The sequence below is a fragment of the Coturnix japonica genome, chromosome 3, assembly GCF_054131305.1.
Source record: "Coturnix japonica strain WE chromosome 3, WE-NBRP24, whole genome shotgun sequence".
Lineage (NCBI taxonomy): Eukaryota > Metazoa > Chordata > Aves > Galliformes > Phasianidae > Coturnix > Coturnix japonica.
Genome location: NC_140665.1, coordinates 50,138,912 through 50,152,556, shown reverse-complemented (window position 1 = coordinate 50,152,556; position 13,645 = coordinate 50,138,912). Strand labels below are relative to the sequence as shown.

General features: G+C 40.5%; 1 protein-coding gene across 9 annotated transcripts in view; it reads left to right on the top strand.

The window, feature by feature from the left end:
* Positions 1–13,645, top strand: part of PHACTR2 (phosphatase and actin regulator 2) — a 109,589-nt gene that overhangs the window by 81,486 nt on the left and 14,458 nt on the right. For 5 of the 9 annotated variants that reach the window (XM_015858286.3, XM_015858285.3, XM_015858287.3 and 2 more), the window contains 4 exons: positions 6,432–6,668; positions 9,695–10,232; positions 11,448–11,647; positions 12,891–13,047. In XM_015858286.3, coding sequence (XP_015713772.2) covers positions 6,432–6,668; positions 9,695–10,232; positions 11,448–11,647; positions 12,891–13,047 — 1,132 coding nt within the window. The remainder of the gene's footprint in view (positions 1–6,431; positions 6,669–9,694; positions 10,233–11,447; positions 11,648–12,890; positions 13,048–13,645) is intronic. The other 4 variants (XM_015858288.3, XM_085543514.1, XM_085543516.1 and 1 more) reach the window with 1 other exon arrangement.

Here is a 13,645-nt window from a genome sequence, read left to right as displayed (position 1 = left end):
ATGATTTGCATTAGCATCATCTTGATGATGATGCATCAAGATCATAGCTGCAGCAGGACTGTGTGTATATCTGGCAGTGTCCTTTGGTCAGACGATAATACATGCTGCTGTTCCAGAACGCAGTCTCTGTCAGAAGAACTGAGATAGGTGAATGCTAGCTGGACTGTTGAGAGCAATGGATTCAAGCTCGTTGATGTTAGGCTTTTTAGAGTCACAAAATTAATTGTGTAAATCTTAAGGAAGTTCTTTGCACTTTCTATGTAAGACCTGAAGACAGGAATAATTCCTGCTGTTTAGGTTCAGTTTGTAGTTCAGATGGGTCTTGAAAATGAGCTTCCTGCATAAAAATGATGATGGCTGCTAATGCTGGAACTTTAAAAAGACCAAGTGTGGCAGGCACAGTGGTCAAGTGGTAAGAGTTGGCAGCAATGCATCATGGAGCAGGGGACGTGTCTGGAGTCACAGGAAGAATGTTTTAGCATGAGCCACAGAAATGCTGTACCAACAGGGCAAAAACAGTCAGCTCAGCCACATATTGCAGAAATGAGTTAAGTAAAAGTGAGTGAAGCAGCAGCCTGAATGCTGCTACTTGTGCTGCCAAGCATCCCTGCAAACTGTGCACCCTCTGCTTGCAGATATCTTTTGTATTTGGGGAAAAAATACCATTGGAAATTTCCTAGTGTGACCATGACTTTTTGTAGCTATGATATATCAATTATATAAACAGTGTGTTTATAAGGAAATTTCTCCTTTATGGTGACATATTAAGAAGCTGGTGATACAGATCATTAAGTGTTTTTTACAAAAACAGGTGATTGAGTTATTAAGCTTTGCAGATGGGAAAGCAGAGCCCTGGATCTTTTTCTCAGATTGTTTATTCACATGATATGTGTACAGGGTTGAGTTCTGAATACTTTTTTTCCTTAGTTTGGTTTTGTTTTGACTACAAGTCACTAGCATCTTTTGCTGAAAACACAGAGCTCAACTGTAGCCATTCTCTGTGAGCACACTGGAAGGGATACAGAGCAGCACGTGGGCAGGCAGTGTGCCAGAGTACGTGCTGGCTGTCTGGCCAGCAGGCTGGGTTGTGCTGGCATGCCAGGGCTTCAGATCCATGGCATTTGTCTGAAAGTGCCCCTGTGGGCCTTAGCACTCCAGGTTCCCAGTGACGTATGAATCTTGCATAGAGGATCCATGGATCCCCTTCTTTCTTCCTCTTTTACCCTGCAAGAGTGTTGGAGAAGTACAAAAGCAACATGGGTAGAATAGATATCAGAATTGTAGCTGTTTCCCGCTATAGGCATAGTGGTGTGGCATGATGGCACTGCATGCTTGCTGCGGATTGTAGAACTTCCTTGTACTGAGTCAGAGCTCCTTTTCTCCTTCACACTTTCCCAAGCTGTCTCTGGCATTCAAGACGCACCAGAGAACCCTGGGTTTGTATCTGAGTTGTTTGTAAACTTTGATCTTACTCTTTTTTGATGTGCTAAGTCTTTTTGTGATTCTGGTAGATAATTTCATTGTTAGCTTAAGTTAAGTGAAAGGTTCAGTAACTGGTGGTGAGATACTACCTGGAAAAAAATAATAATAAGTTTCATTTTGCCTACCATCAGTCAGGCATGAGTGATAAATAAGTGCACTGCAGGAAGCCAGAGGTCTCTTGTGGGTGCTGTGGGTGTTTTGGGTGACATGGAACATAAGCTTCTGAAATGTTCCAGTACCATTTATAGCAGACCGAGGTCCTCTTAGGTTTTCTCATTTCTCATATTTCAGTAAAGGAAACAATTTCTAGTTCTGTTTCCAAATGAATTAATAGGATCCATCTGTATAGTGCTTTCCCTCCACAGCATAACTAATCTGAGAGCTGACAAATGTTTAAGTTTTGGTATGTTGAGTTCAGAGGTTCTTTCTCCTATGTTTTGTCACTGTCTTTTATATCTACCTTTAAATTTAATCTTCTGTTTTTCTCATGGATAAACAGAAAAAGAAAGCTGGAGTCATAAGCCCTGATCTTATGAGTACGCATATTTGCTGACCAGCACTCTAATTTACATTCAAGGGAATGTTCTTTAAACTCAGATTTTCTGAATTTCTTTTCTCAGAGGCCTTTGCTTTATTTTCCCTAAGTAGGAAAGAAAACAAAAACAAAAAAACAACCCTGCAACAACTGGTGAATTCAAAGTAGTAGCCCCCATCTTCCAGGGCCTTAAACAGGAACGTCTCAGCAGATCAATCCTGCGAATCACTCACTGTGAGAGACGAGACAAACTTTGTTCTTTCTCATGTTATAAGCTGGTTTCATGCACCTCTCAGCTCTGTAGATCATTGTTATTTGCACCATACATAAAAGTTTAGGGGTGTTTATGGGTGGTGGCTTTTTTTGCCTGACTCCCAAAGAATCTACTTGTAGGTTTCAGTTTAGCTCAGATATTTGCTGGCCTACAACTAGTTATTCTAAGAATAGTTTATCTTCTGCTCGTCACCTGAACTATGTAAAATGAGACTGAATCCAAGTATTCTTAAAAGGAAAGGTACTCTCGATAAAGCTTTGTTTGGGCAGAAACCATCCAGTAATTCAGGCAGGCATTCTCCTGACAGTAGGCTGACATGAGAGGGGCAGGCTTTCACCCACGTAATGTGAGTGGCAGAGGAAAGCTCCTAATTTGTAAAGCTGCCGTTTGTTGGTTGTTCCAATAATCCTCATGTGGCTCCAGGAATAAGACTGTGGACATGGTTTTAGCAGATCAACTGTTGAATTGTTTGAGAATATCTGTACAGGTAGTATAAGGGAATGTAGAAATGTACATGCCTGTTTGCTTTCCAAGTGTCTTATAGACCAAGAAAAGTTAAAAACATGCTAACAATGAAGATGTTACTGATATTCTGTCTTGATCTAACAGCTTATATCTTATGCAACAGTTGATCTATCAGCATGTGCTTGTTTTGTTTTGTATTGTGTTTTGTTGGTTGTTTTTTTTCCCTGTATTATCTTGGAAACAATAAGAAATATTTGAATGTGGTTACTTAGGCCAGATGTTACACCTACCCCTTTCTCCTCCCTCCTTCAGGTTTCTACCCTTCCTCTGTTACATGGTACTGTTAACATTACTCAATAAGCAAAAGCTGGAAGTCTGCAGATGTACAGATCTGTTCATTTGTCTTCAAGAAGGATGAATTCAAAACTGGAATTAATGCAGAGGGGGTTATGAGACAGCTGTTCTTGCTCAGTCTGGCAAAACAGAGCCTGAGTCTTGAGCACATTTGGTGAATGTAACAAATTGGTGTACAGCCCGGAGAGACTATGGCTGAAGGACAATGCTGGCAAAAGTAGAAAGGAATAGACAGAGTCTTGAAATACATTTGGACTGGAAATTAAAGGAAGCTTTCTAACAACTAAAATAGGTGTTTCCTTGAGCAGAGCTTTAGTATCAGTAGCACAAACAAAAAGTAGAGCTGATTGAATCTAAAATTTATGAAAGGATTTGTATGAGTTGACCACCTGTACCAGCACAGTCAGCGAGTCCAGAAATGAGACAAAAGACACCTTGTCTTGTCTGGTGTCCCATGTTTCTAAGTGACAGTTTCCTGGATTTTGATTAATCACAACACAGCTCTCTGCATAGGCTGGAAAGGAAACTCTTGATTCTCAAAACTCCTGTTTAATTTCATTTTGGAGGGATTTACCCTGCAATAAACAACAAATTATACCTTATTTCCACCTTCCATTTTACCTAACTAAATTGTGCTCATCTTCCAGGAGAGGGGTGCTTTGCATCTGATTAAGATTACGTGCTTATATTGCAGGACTACTGGTTCTCTGCGAGCTAGATTAATATCAGAGCTCTGACTGTAGAAACAAAAAAACATGGGTACTATATGACAAAATCCTGATTAAATATGTTTGCTTCAAAATTCAGATAGTTAGTGAAAAAAGCCAGTACAATGGGCTGCTCAGGTGGGAACTGAGTATCTCGAGTAAATGAGTAACAACAGTTTAGGCAGGATAAAACTGACGCTGAGGGCCATCAAATTTATTATGGTGAGATAAAAAAGTGAAGCTATCCCAGAAAATACAAGGGTAACATGATACCAACAGGAATTATATGGTTAAAGCAATGGGCAAGAGCACAGACTTCCTCACAGATATGAGCAAGAAGACTCATTGATCAAGGAGAAGAAAAGGGTATGTATGTAATCAAGGTGTAGTCAAGGCTGAAAGGGAGTCATCACTATCCAAGAAAAAAGAGTTCCGCTGTGCAAAAAGAGTGTGCCAGACCTTGTTATAATGTGCGTAACAGTATGGAAAGAACTGCCTTAGATAAAGATGATATCCCAGTGTTGGTGAGGTGTTTCAGTTGCAATTGATATTACATAAATTGTCCATAATACATAAATTGATATCCATAAATTGTCTTAATCACAACTGAAATCTGAAAGCAGAGACATTGGTTTGAAAAAAAAAGTTCAAATTTTGTTTTTCATTAATAATTTTTATTTATTTTTCTATAGAAGATTGATAATTATTGAGTGTAATTAAGATGTGCTTATTTGCAGCTAAGTAAGGATGTATCCTTCCTTGTATTTTGTACTTTTACACTAATACGTGAGACATATTGTGACGCATTGTTTAATCAGTTAAACAGGTGAATGTAAATTGACTTAGATTCTAAATAATTCTGCATTTCTTTAGAATGTGGAGAATAGAGTACTAGGTTATCATTCTTTTCTTAACACTTTCTGTATTAATGACTTAAAACAAAGCATGGTGACAACGTATAATTCACAGGTTTTCAATTGATTCTTTTTAGTAAGTCAAGTTTTAGGATGCCGAATCCATAAGGAAAAAGAATGGTATGCACTTAAAATTCTTTCTGAACATGTCTTTTAAGGTCTTTAAAATAGAAATTTTACCTTTTCTTGCTGTGTTTGTCATAACAGAATTAAAATGTTACAATCTCTTGCTTTCTCACAATTAAATCAGGTTTTCAGCTTTGAATGAAGGTAGGTAGAGTTTAATAAACAGGTACCACTTGCTGTAAAAGAGGAAATGAAGTGCAACAAATATGTTTGGTTTTTTCCTCCAAAGTCTTTCTCTGGTCCAGGAGAAAGAGGTAGGAAAACAAAGATATTGTACAAGGATCTGTGTTTGAAAGAATCTGCTTGCTAGCTCTAAAACAATGGTTTTTGCATAACATTAGCAAAACCAGTTTATCCTATGAATATATGGGCTGGAAACTGTTTACCATTAGTTCTCTTGATTGATAAAAAGTTATGTGTGCATGTTGCTTTCAGTAATTGCAGGTGATGAATCAGGTTCATGTTAACAAGCCTTAAACTAGAGATTGAAAAGGCTTTGTTTCTGAGATAAGGAATGTTTATGTTGTCAACACGTTTGTTTTTGTTTTTCATCTACTAATCTTACAGTGAAAAGATACTGCTTATCTCTTGGGAATCTTTTATGTAGGAAGGAAGAGGGCGGGTAATGGCCAGGAGATGCAGGAACAGCCATGTAGTTTGTTAGAGTGAGGGTTTCGTGGGAACATGATGAAATAAGTGAATTGGTTTCCTCTCAAGTGATAAAAAAGAGGTCATTAGAATTTTTTTTCATATATGCCTGGCTCCTTCCTTCTCTGACCATTGTAGTTTATACTGACATGTAAGCAAAGCTCTTATGATTTTGATTGTATGCTATTACTTCTATAAAATCGTTTTTCTGCAAGGTGTGGAAAAGCTGTCTTAAGACCAAATGGACGCAGAGCTGGTGTGACAAAATAAAGATTCCCATTTGGCTATCAGCTACAGTCTAAACACCATAGAGATCGTGTTTCAGAATTTTATGTTGCATATAAATGGCGTGACTGCATTAGCTTTGCTGTTTTGAACTGAATTTCCAGATCCTTCCCACATACCTGTCTTCGATTTGCAGAGCACACAAACAAGGTTCCCTTTGGATGAAACTAAACACAAAGTTGCATGCAAGAACTTGTTGTGTTCTCTCCATATCTGGACATGGAGTCCACAGAACTAACCTAAAGCTACTCCAAAGTAAAGTCTTGGTAGGGACAACTGGATCGCTTACAACTGATTGATCTCAAAGAACAAGAAAAAATCTAAGGGAATTTTGTAGCAAATGGCATATGTCATGCTTAGTTTGCAGCCAGCAGTTTAGCTGGGGATACAAGAGAATCCTTGGAAGTCCAGAATAGATAAGAGTGAGGGCAGTGCTGGGTAAAAGTCTTCAATGAGAAGAACTTGAATTGAGACAGGTGGTAACTTTTTTTTCTGAAGGAGTAATTTAGTAAGAGACAAAAGAAGTCTCTCCTGATTCCCAAGAGCTGAAGCAGCAAAAGGTAGTTGTTGTCTAGCTTGCTGTTGAATGTTTGTGGTGTCTGTTTGTGTCAGTTGGCTTCTGTTCACTTTCTTATCCATAGAGAACACTACTGATCACTGCCCAGAAATAACTGCATCTCATGCTCCACCACAACCCAAGCCTAAGCCTAAACCTAAAAAAGCTCCGCTACCACCAAAAAATGCTCTTGCTGCTTCTGCCACCACCAGCCATAAGAGTAATGAAGCACCTCATGCTAAAAAAAAGGGAAAGGCTCCTGTTAAGCAGCCTCCTCTCCCGCCTCCCAAGCCAACAAGCCACAGTGCAAATCGAGAAGTTGGTGAGTACTGCACAGGCAGTGCCAGTTACAGTGGGTGCATGTGCATGAGGGCTTGGTCCTTCCAGGACTTCTGCTTTCGTACATAGCTGTGCTACTAAAGAGCATGCCACTGATGTTTTTTGTTAACGTCTCGCTGAGCTCTGGTTCTGCTGTCTGCAAACACCCGAGATGAATCATTTTGCTGTCTAACGAATATATGCACAACACCAAGTACAACAGAGACTATACTCAATTCCCAGTTGATGTGCAAGTGCTGGCAATAAAATGACTCAGAGAGCTGCCAAAGGATCAGCAAGGAAAGAGGTGACTTCTGAAAACAAATACATCTGAACTGCTCCGAAGTAAATCTATTGATTTTTCTGTAACCTGCTGGAAACATCTACTACTCCGTGCAATGTGACACAATTACAAGTTTTCAAAGTGATGAAGGACAAAACCGTGAAGATATCCTTAAAGATTATTGAGTAGCAGTTGTTTTATCTGAAAAAAACAAAACAAACAAAAAAAACCTCCTTAGAAATGGCCAGGCTTTCCTGAGCTTGTTGATGACTTCATGTGATCCTAAATATACACTGAAAATGGAAAGTGCCAGTCATCAGGCACACAGCAGATGTGTTTGTCACTGCACGTTTTAACCAAAATTCTGCAATTACGCTAGGTTTTATGTAGCTGTTTTAAGGTACTGATCTTGAGTTCAACTGATTGTGATTTAGACAACGACCAAAATGAAATCATCCAAATGCAATCTGAATGCAAGCAGTATTATGATGAATTGACTGTATATATCCATTAGCCAGCTTATACAAACCTTGTGTTCTCAATCCTCTTTCAGTCTTTCAAAGTCCTTCAGTCCCTCCAGGTTTCTCTCCAAGTATACTTCTTCATAACTTGTACATTTTGGCAAGTTTTGTATTTGAAGCATACAGAAGAGAACTGTTGGAAAACACTGCAAGAATGCTAAAGTTAAAATAGTAACTTTGCCATAAATTACCTATTAACTTGGTATTAGCTGTCCCTACTACATCAATAGGCCACAAGAATAAACATTTTGAAAACCCAGAATTTGCTGCTTGTATTTCACTTTCAGATGGAAAACTGTTCCTCTCAGCTGAAGGAACCTTGTAACAGCAGACCTTTCAGAAACAGAACAACCCACTGGATAGAAAAGTGTTTAGGTTTTTGACTGCTAACAAGCTCTAAGATGTCTCAGTTCATAAATTAAAATATATTCAAATTCCAGATTTGTCTTCTAGTAGCCTTGCTGAAATTTCAGGCAACACTTGAGACCATATGAGTATAGAATATATCAATGTGCCCCTTGTACAAAATAGCACGTATTTTACCAGTAATTTCTTTGAGGTGTATTGTTTTCATCTGCAGTACTTAATAAACAGAACTGATTGGGGGTGATATTTTATACTTGAGGTTTATCACATCCCCGTGAAAGTGAATACATGATGCAGCCAATGATCCAGTCCTGTGAAGGAGAGCAGCAATATGAGGCACTGAGGTTCCTCAACAGAAAACATCTTTTTAACTTTTCTCGGTAATAATTATAGTGTGACTGTGTATTTGTATTGTGTGGGAGTTCTTGAGGTTGGGCACGTAACTGGTTTCATTGGCTGGAGCCTGTGTTTAAATGCTTTCCTGAATCAGAACCAGAGCCATTTGTTACTATCATCCACTTACTCTGTAAGGTTTCTGCTCAGTAATATGCAGGCTGGAGCCACTATTTATTTCCACTGCAATTATGAGCTATTGCATGTACTGTTTCTTTGTTTCCTTTTGATTTGCTGGTAAGTGAAGTCAGTGATATGTAGTGGACGTGGCTTATAAGAGCAGTATCAGTGGGTCCTGCACTGAGCGCTGTAGAGTGGCCTTATAGCACATAAGGACAATGCTTTGCCTGGACCTGTGAGCTTTTGCAGATTTTTGCACTATACTGAAAGCTGTGCAGCTCTCTAAGTGTTTGTAAACCATAACATTCTCCTGCAGAAGAGAACGGTATAACTTGTCTTCTGAATTATTTTCCACCTTCTTTGAGGCTGAGAACAGCATCACCGTGAGAGCTATTTTTGTACCGTGAGCTTATTGGTGCAAGTGCCTGTATTTTATTTCTATCCTAATCTGCTCTGGTTTTGTTTTTAGTTAAATGCTTATAGGCCTTTCAGCAGATTTCTTTTACAGCTTTCTGTTCTGCTCTGTAAGTTTAGCTTCGAGGTCGCTGTGCAACTTTATAATGCTTTCAGTTGCACTCTTGAGGTTAATGCATTTTTACTACAGCAGAAGAGTTTGACTTGGATGCATTTTTTGATGAAAAGGGCTGAACTGTAAGATGGTTGTCATTTTTATTGCTTTTTAAATGTAAGTTCGAAGTCCAGATCTCCCAGTCCAGATGGCGGCAGTCAGAAATGTGACTGGGATGCAAATGGGAATACCAGGCAAGCTGATCTCTCTTGCAATCTTGCACGCTGACCATGTATGTTTCAATGTAGGGAATATCATGCCAGCAGACAGCAACATTACTTACCAGTCAGCAGCTAGTGTCGAAGTCTTGTGTCACCACTTTTTCAATGTTACCTGAGTTGGTCAGTGGAAAGACTAAGAGCTCCATTTACATGCAGGCAGCCTTCAGTGCCCTTTTGATTCAGGAGATGATTTGTGCAGAATGAGATCAGTGGTTTCTGCCTCTGTTTAAGGGACTGTTTAAGCTGGACTCGAAAGTACATCTTGTTTTAATGTCCCTCTGCTGCTTGCCATTAACTAGGAACACACAACTTGGAAGAACACTGTGAAATGTGATTAACTGGTGCCCAGAAGTGTCTTGGTTTGTTCACTGAAAGATGTACAGAAAATCATAGAGTTCAGTATTTACTCATCTCAAACGTATAGATGAAGGATTATAGAAATGTCAAGTGTGTTTTTTAATTTTTTTGAAGTATCAGCACAAAAGTCAACTAATGTAAAAAGATGCAAAAATTGTACAGTTACAAGACTGCAAAATGCTTTTTCTTTTCTTATTTTAGCTAGTGCTTCACATGCTAAAAAAACACCAGTCTCCAAGTCCTCTTCATCACCATCTACTTCGTCCACATCATCTCATCCCAAAGCCTCTAAGGAGACTTCCAGCAAATCAGGCGCATCAGGAACTCCCAGGGGCAAGAAAAAACCTGGGAAACAGACAGCTCCACGAACGGCACCAGATGGGGCTGCCTCTTCCCCTTCGGGTGCCACAGCCAACAAGTCGGAAGTGAAGGCAGAAAAATCTGAACCTGAGCAGACTTCCAGTCTAATTTCTGAAACAGAGGATGTAGAACAACTGAGCAAGCTTGTTGTCCCCCCACCTCCCACCACTGCTCCTCCCCTACCCCCACCCCCACCTCCACCCCCACCTCCTTTTACTTCTGCAGCTGCTCAACTCATTGTGTCCTCAGATGCCCAAGATCCATCCGTTCCCGGATCAGATAGTAAACCTCTTCTCCAGGCTGAGCGAGGCACAGATGAAGGCTTGAGCAGTACAACCCCAGACAGAGGTCCAGATGCTAATGGAGAAGACATAAAAAGGTGAGATGGTCATTGTTAAGTCATTGCCGTTATTAGTAAGTAGCAAAGCCTACAGCTGAGGGAGACACATTTCTAGTGCTCCATTGCATGTCAGCACTATTTGTTCATTGCATCTTAGAGCCATTCTCCTATAGTACCAAAGGATTCCTTAGGGTGTTGTTTCTCATTGTGTGCCAAGTACATTATTGCTTGGCTTAGTACAGCTTGCCTTGTTGCAGTGACACAGGCAGTCCAGAGAATCTCTGGGTGTCCCATCCCTGGAGGTGGTCAAGGGCAGGTTGGAGCCCTGGGCAGCCTGATGTGGGTAGCAGCCCTGCCCACAGCACGGGGCTGGGACTGAGTGGGCTTTAAGGTCCCTTCCAACCAAAGCTATTCTGTGATTCTGTGAATAAGACCCCTGTGTTCAACTGCTCAGCTAGTCTCAGATAATGCTGTCATTTCTCTCTCATAAAAGCGAACAAGAAAGGATGCTGAATTATGAGGTGGTTTGTTTTGGTTTTGTTTTACTTTTTTGCAGATATCATTAAATATCTCATTGCTAAAGCTTCTCAATTCAGTAGCTGGATTTACTTGCAAGCTTATTGACAGTTTTAGTCTTTGGTTAGTAAGTGTTTGGTCTGCCACTGCCCAATACCCCATCTTAGTGTCAGATACTATAAATCGAGTCAAGAGCAAGTTTGTAGTTACATTTTTAAAGCAAAATAGTTGGCAGCAAAAAATGACTGACATTAATCTGTTTTTTCCCTGTCAGAAGAACCAGTGTCTTTCATAACAACCCAAGAGGGTTTGGTCAAAGATGTCAGTGGCCTAGAGAATTTCCTCTAGATAGAGGAAGTCTTGCTGGTACTTCTGCACAAGTGTTACATTCCTGTGCTGCATCTCCCCTCGTTCACACATTCGTTTATGAAAAGGATTTTCCCAGGGCAGATGGACACTCTGCTGCTACTTCCACGTTCATCAGTGATGGAAATGAACATTTTGTTCTCATCAGTAATTAGACTTTCTTCCTGACGTGCTTACACATGTACAGATATATACACCCATGTGCATACACATACACGGCATAGCTTCTACATACTTTTGGCTTTTAGAATCAGATAAGTTAGTTTGAACAACAGAACTTTTATTTTCATTTTTGCTTGTATAATCCATCTCCCATTTGAGTTCTGTGCTGCTTGCATTAACATAACATCATGTCTGTTTATGAATTAACAGCTTGGCTAGCAAAGACAACCAAGAAGCGAAGGCAGATGGACAGACCCACTCTGAACCAGCAGAGGAGACTTCTGATGCTGCTGCTGCTGCTGAGAGTGAAAGCAGCAGAGAGAGCCACAGCAGTGACTCTGATTCTGATGGGCCCATACTTTACACGGATGATGATGACGATGATGATGATGATAATGCGAGTGCTGAAAGTAAGCCCCTATCAAAAGGAATGTACTGGGGAAGGGGTGACCACCTCAGGGTGTATACATTTGTCCTTGGCTGGCTCAGAGGGCCTGCTAAGTGTCTGCAGTTGCTAGATTGCTAAACTGGAGCTCATTGCTTGCGCATGGTCCAAAGACACCTACGCCCAAGTGAGTTTTGTGTAGCTGACCCTGTTTAGTTATGACTTGCAGGAGAGCGAAGACTAGGGCAGAACTTCTAGCAAGCGCATCATTCTGTGGGTGATTCTGTTCCAAGCTGCGGCGCTGCTGCAGGGCATCTTACCAAGCAGTTGCTCCCTACCTTTTACATACTACATATGAGTGTGCTTGACACCTGTTAATGCAAAGTGAAGAGAGGCACATATGGCTTCAAGGAATGATTTTAGATCATCAAGTTTTACCACTGCTGGTAAATGCTTCTCCACTCCAGACAGTTGTGAGCGAAAACTTGCTGAGGTCCATGCAGTTTAAGCATTGCATGGGTAGGAGTGGTGATGGGAGCAGCAGGTTCAGGAAAAGAAGAAGGTGTGACAAGGCCTGCCACTGTTGGATGTGTGTAGCCCCCTCAGAATATCAAGAGACAACAGAACTGTTTCCAGAGCTGGCTGATGCTAATGCTAGCAGAACTGCATGGCTGTTGTACCTACTATATCTGTCCTACTGACAAAGAGATTGCTTCAGTGCCTGGAGGCTGCTGCCTACAGGACTTTACAAGCACTCAGAGCATTTTTCTAAACTGCATTTTTCGTATTAGTTAACAAACCAGTTAAAGAGAGAAAGCACTACACAAGAGCTAAGTGACATAAGAGTGAGGGAAAAAAAACAGGAAGAGGGACAAGATGAAAGAATGAGGCTAGACCATGTAAAGCTTAAGAAAAAGAGCAGCGTTTTGCAAGCTGTACTGAGTAGGTAAATAAATCAACCTGTAATGTATCGTACTTCAAAGACATGTAAATGGAGATTTGTCATTTTTGCCCTATCACTTCACAGACAACAAATGATCCTTCTAAAATCCCTCTATTGTTCTGGCTGTTAGCTCTTTCAACCAAGTCTTCCAACTTTTTACTGTTGTGAGCTGAGTTGAAACTATTTTCCTTTTGATGTTAATTAAAATTCCTTTCCTGCATGTGGGAACAGGGCTGCTCTGGGGAAGTATTAAAGTCCTTACATGGTTTGTGTCTGTAACCTAAGCATGAATGAATTAAATCCGCCCTCCTCTTCCTTTCCTCAGGCTCTTTGGCAAGTAAAATTCGTCGTAGGGATACTCTTGCTATCAAACTTGGCAACAGACCATCTAAGAAAGAATTAGAAGACAAAAACATCCTGCAGCGTACATCTGAAGAGGAGAGACAGGAAATCAGACATCAGATCGGAACGAAGCTTGTGAGGTATCAGTTGCAGAGTAAATGTGGCTTTACCGAGTGGAGATGGAGAACAGTGGCTTCACACTGCAAGTTTGGTCTAATGTGCAGTGCAGGATCCTCATGGTACAACTGTCTGGAAAAAATGAATTTAAATTTCTCTTATCACTTTAAAATGTCAGTAGTGGACTTCTGTTCTCCAGGAAAGAAACATGAACGTTTTGGCTTATTGTTTTGGTCTGTTTCAAAGAGGAACTAGAGCTGTCAGTGCCATGATTCAAGCCTTCCCTCATACTAAGCAACCTGATTTAGCTGTAGGTGTCCCTGTTCATTTCATGGATGTTGGGCTAGATGACCACTAAGGGTCCTTCCAACTCAAAAGGCTCTGTGATTAGCAGGGACTTGAGCTTACAGATCCCCTTCTCAGTCAGAACTATAGTTTCGGACACACAGAGAATGCCTGTGCATGTTCCTCCTTTCTGTCCCTTCCCTCTCTCCTCCTGTTCTCTGAAATGTTTGATTATTTGTGTACTGATTCCAACAAAAGAAATTAGCATTGGCTGACTTTGTGGATTAGCTCTGTGCTCTCCTCACCTCCGTGGAGTATCTTTCTCATACTTTAAAC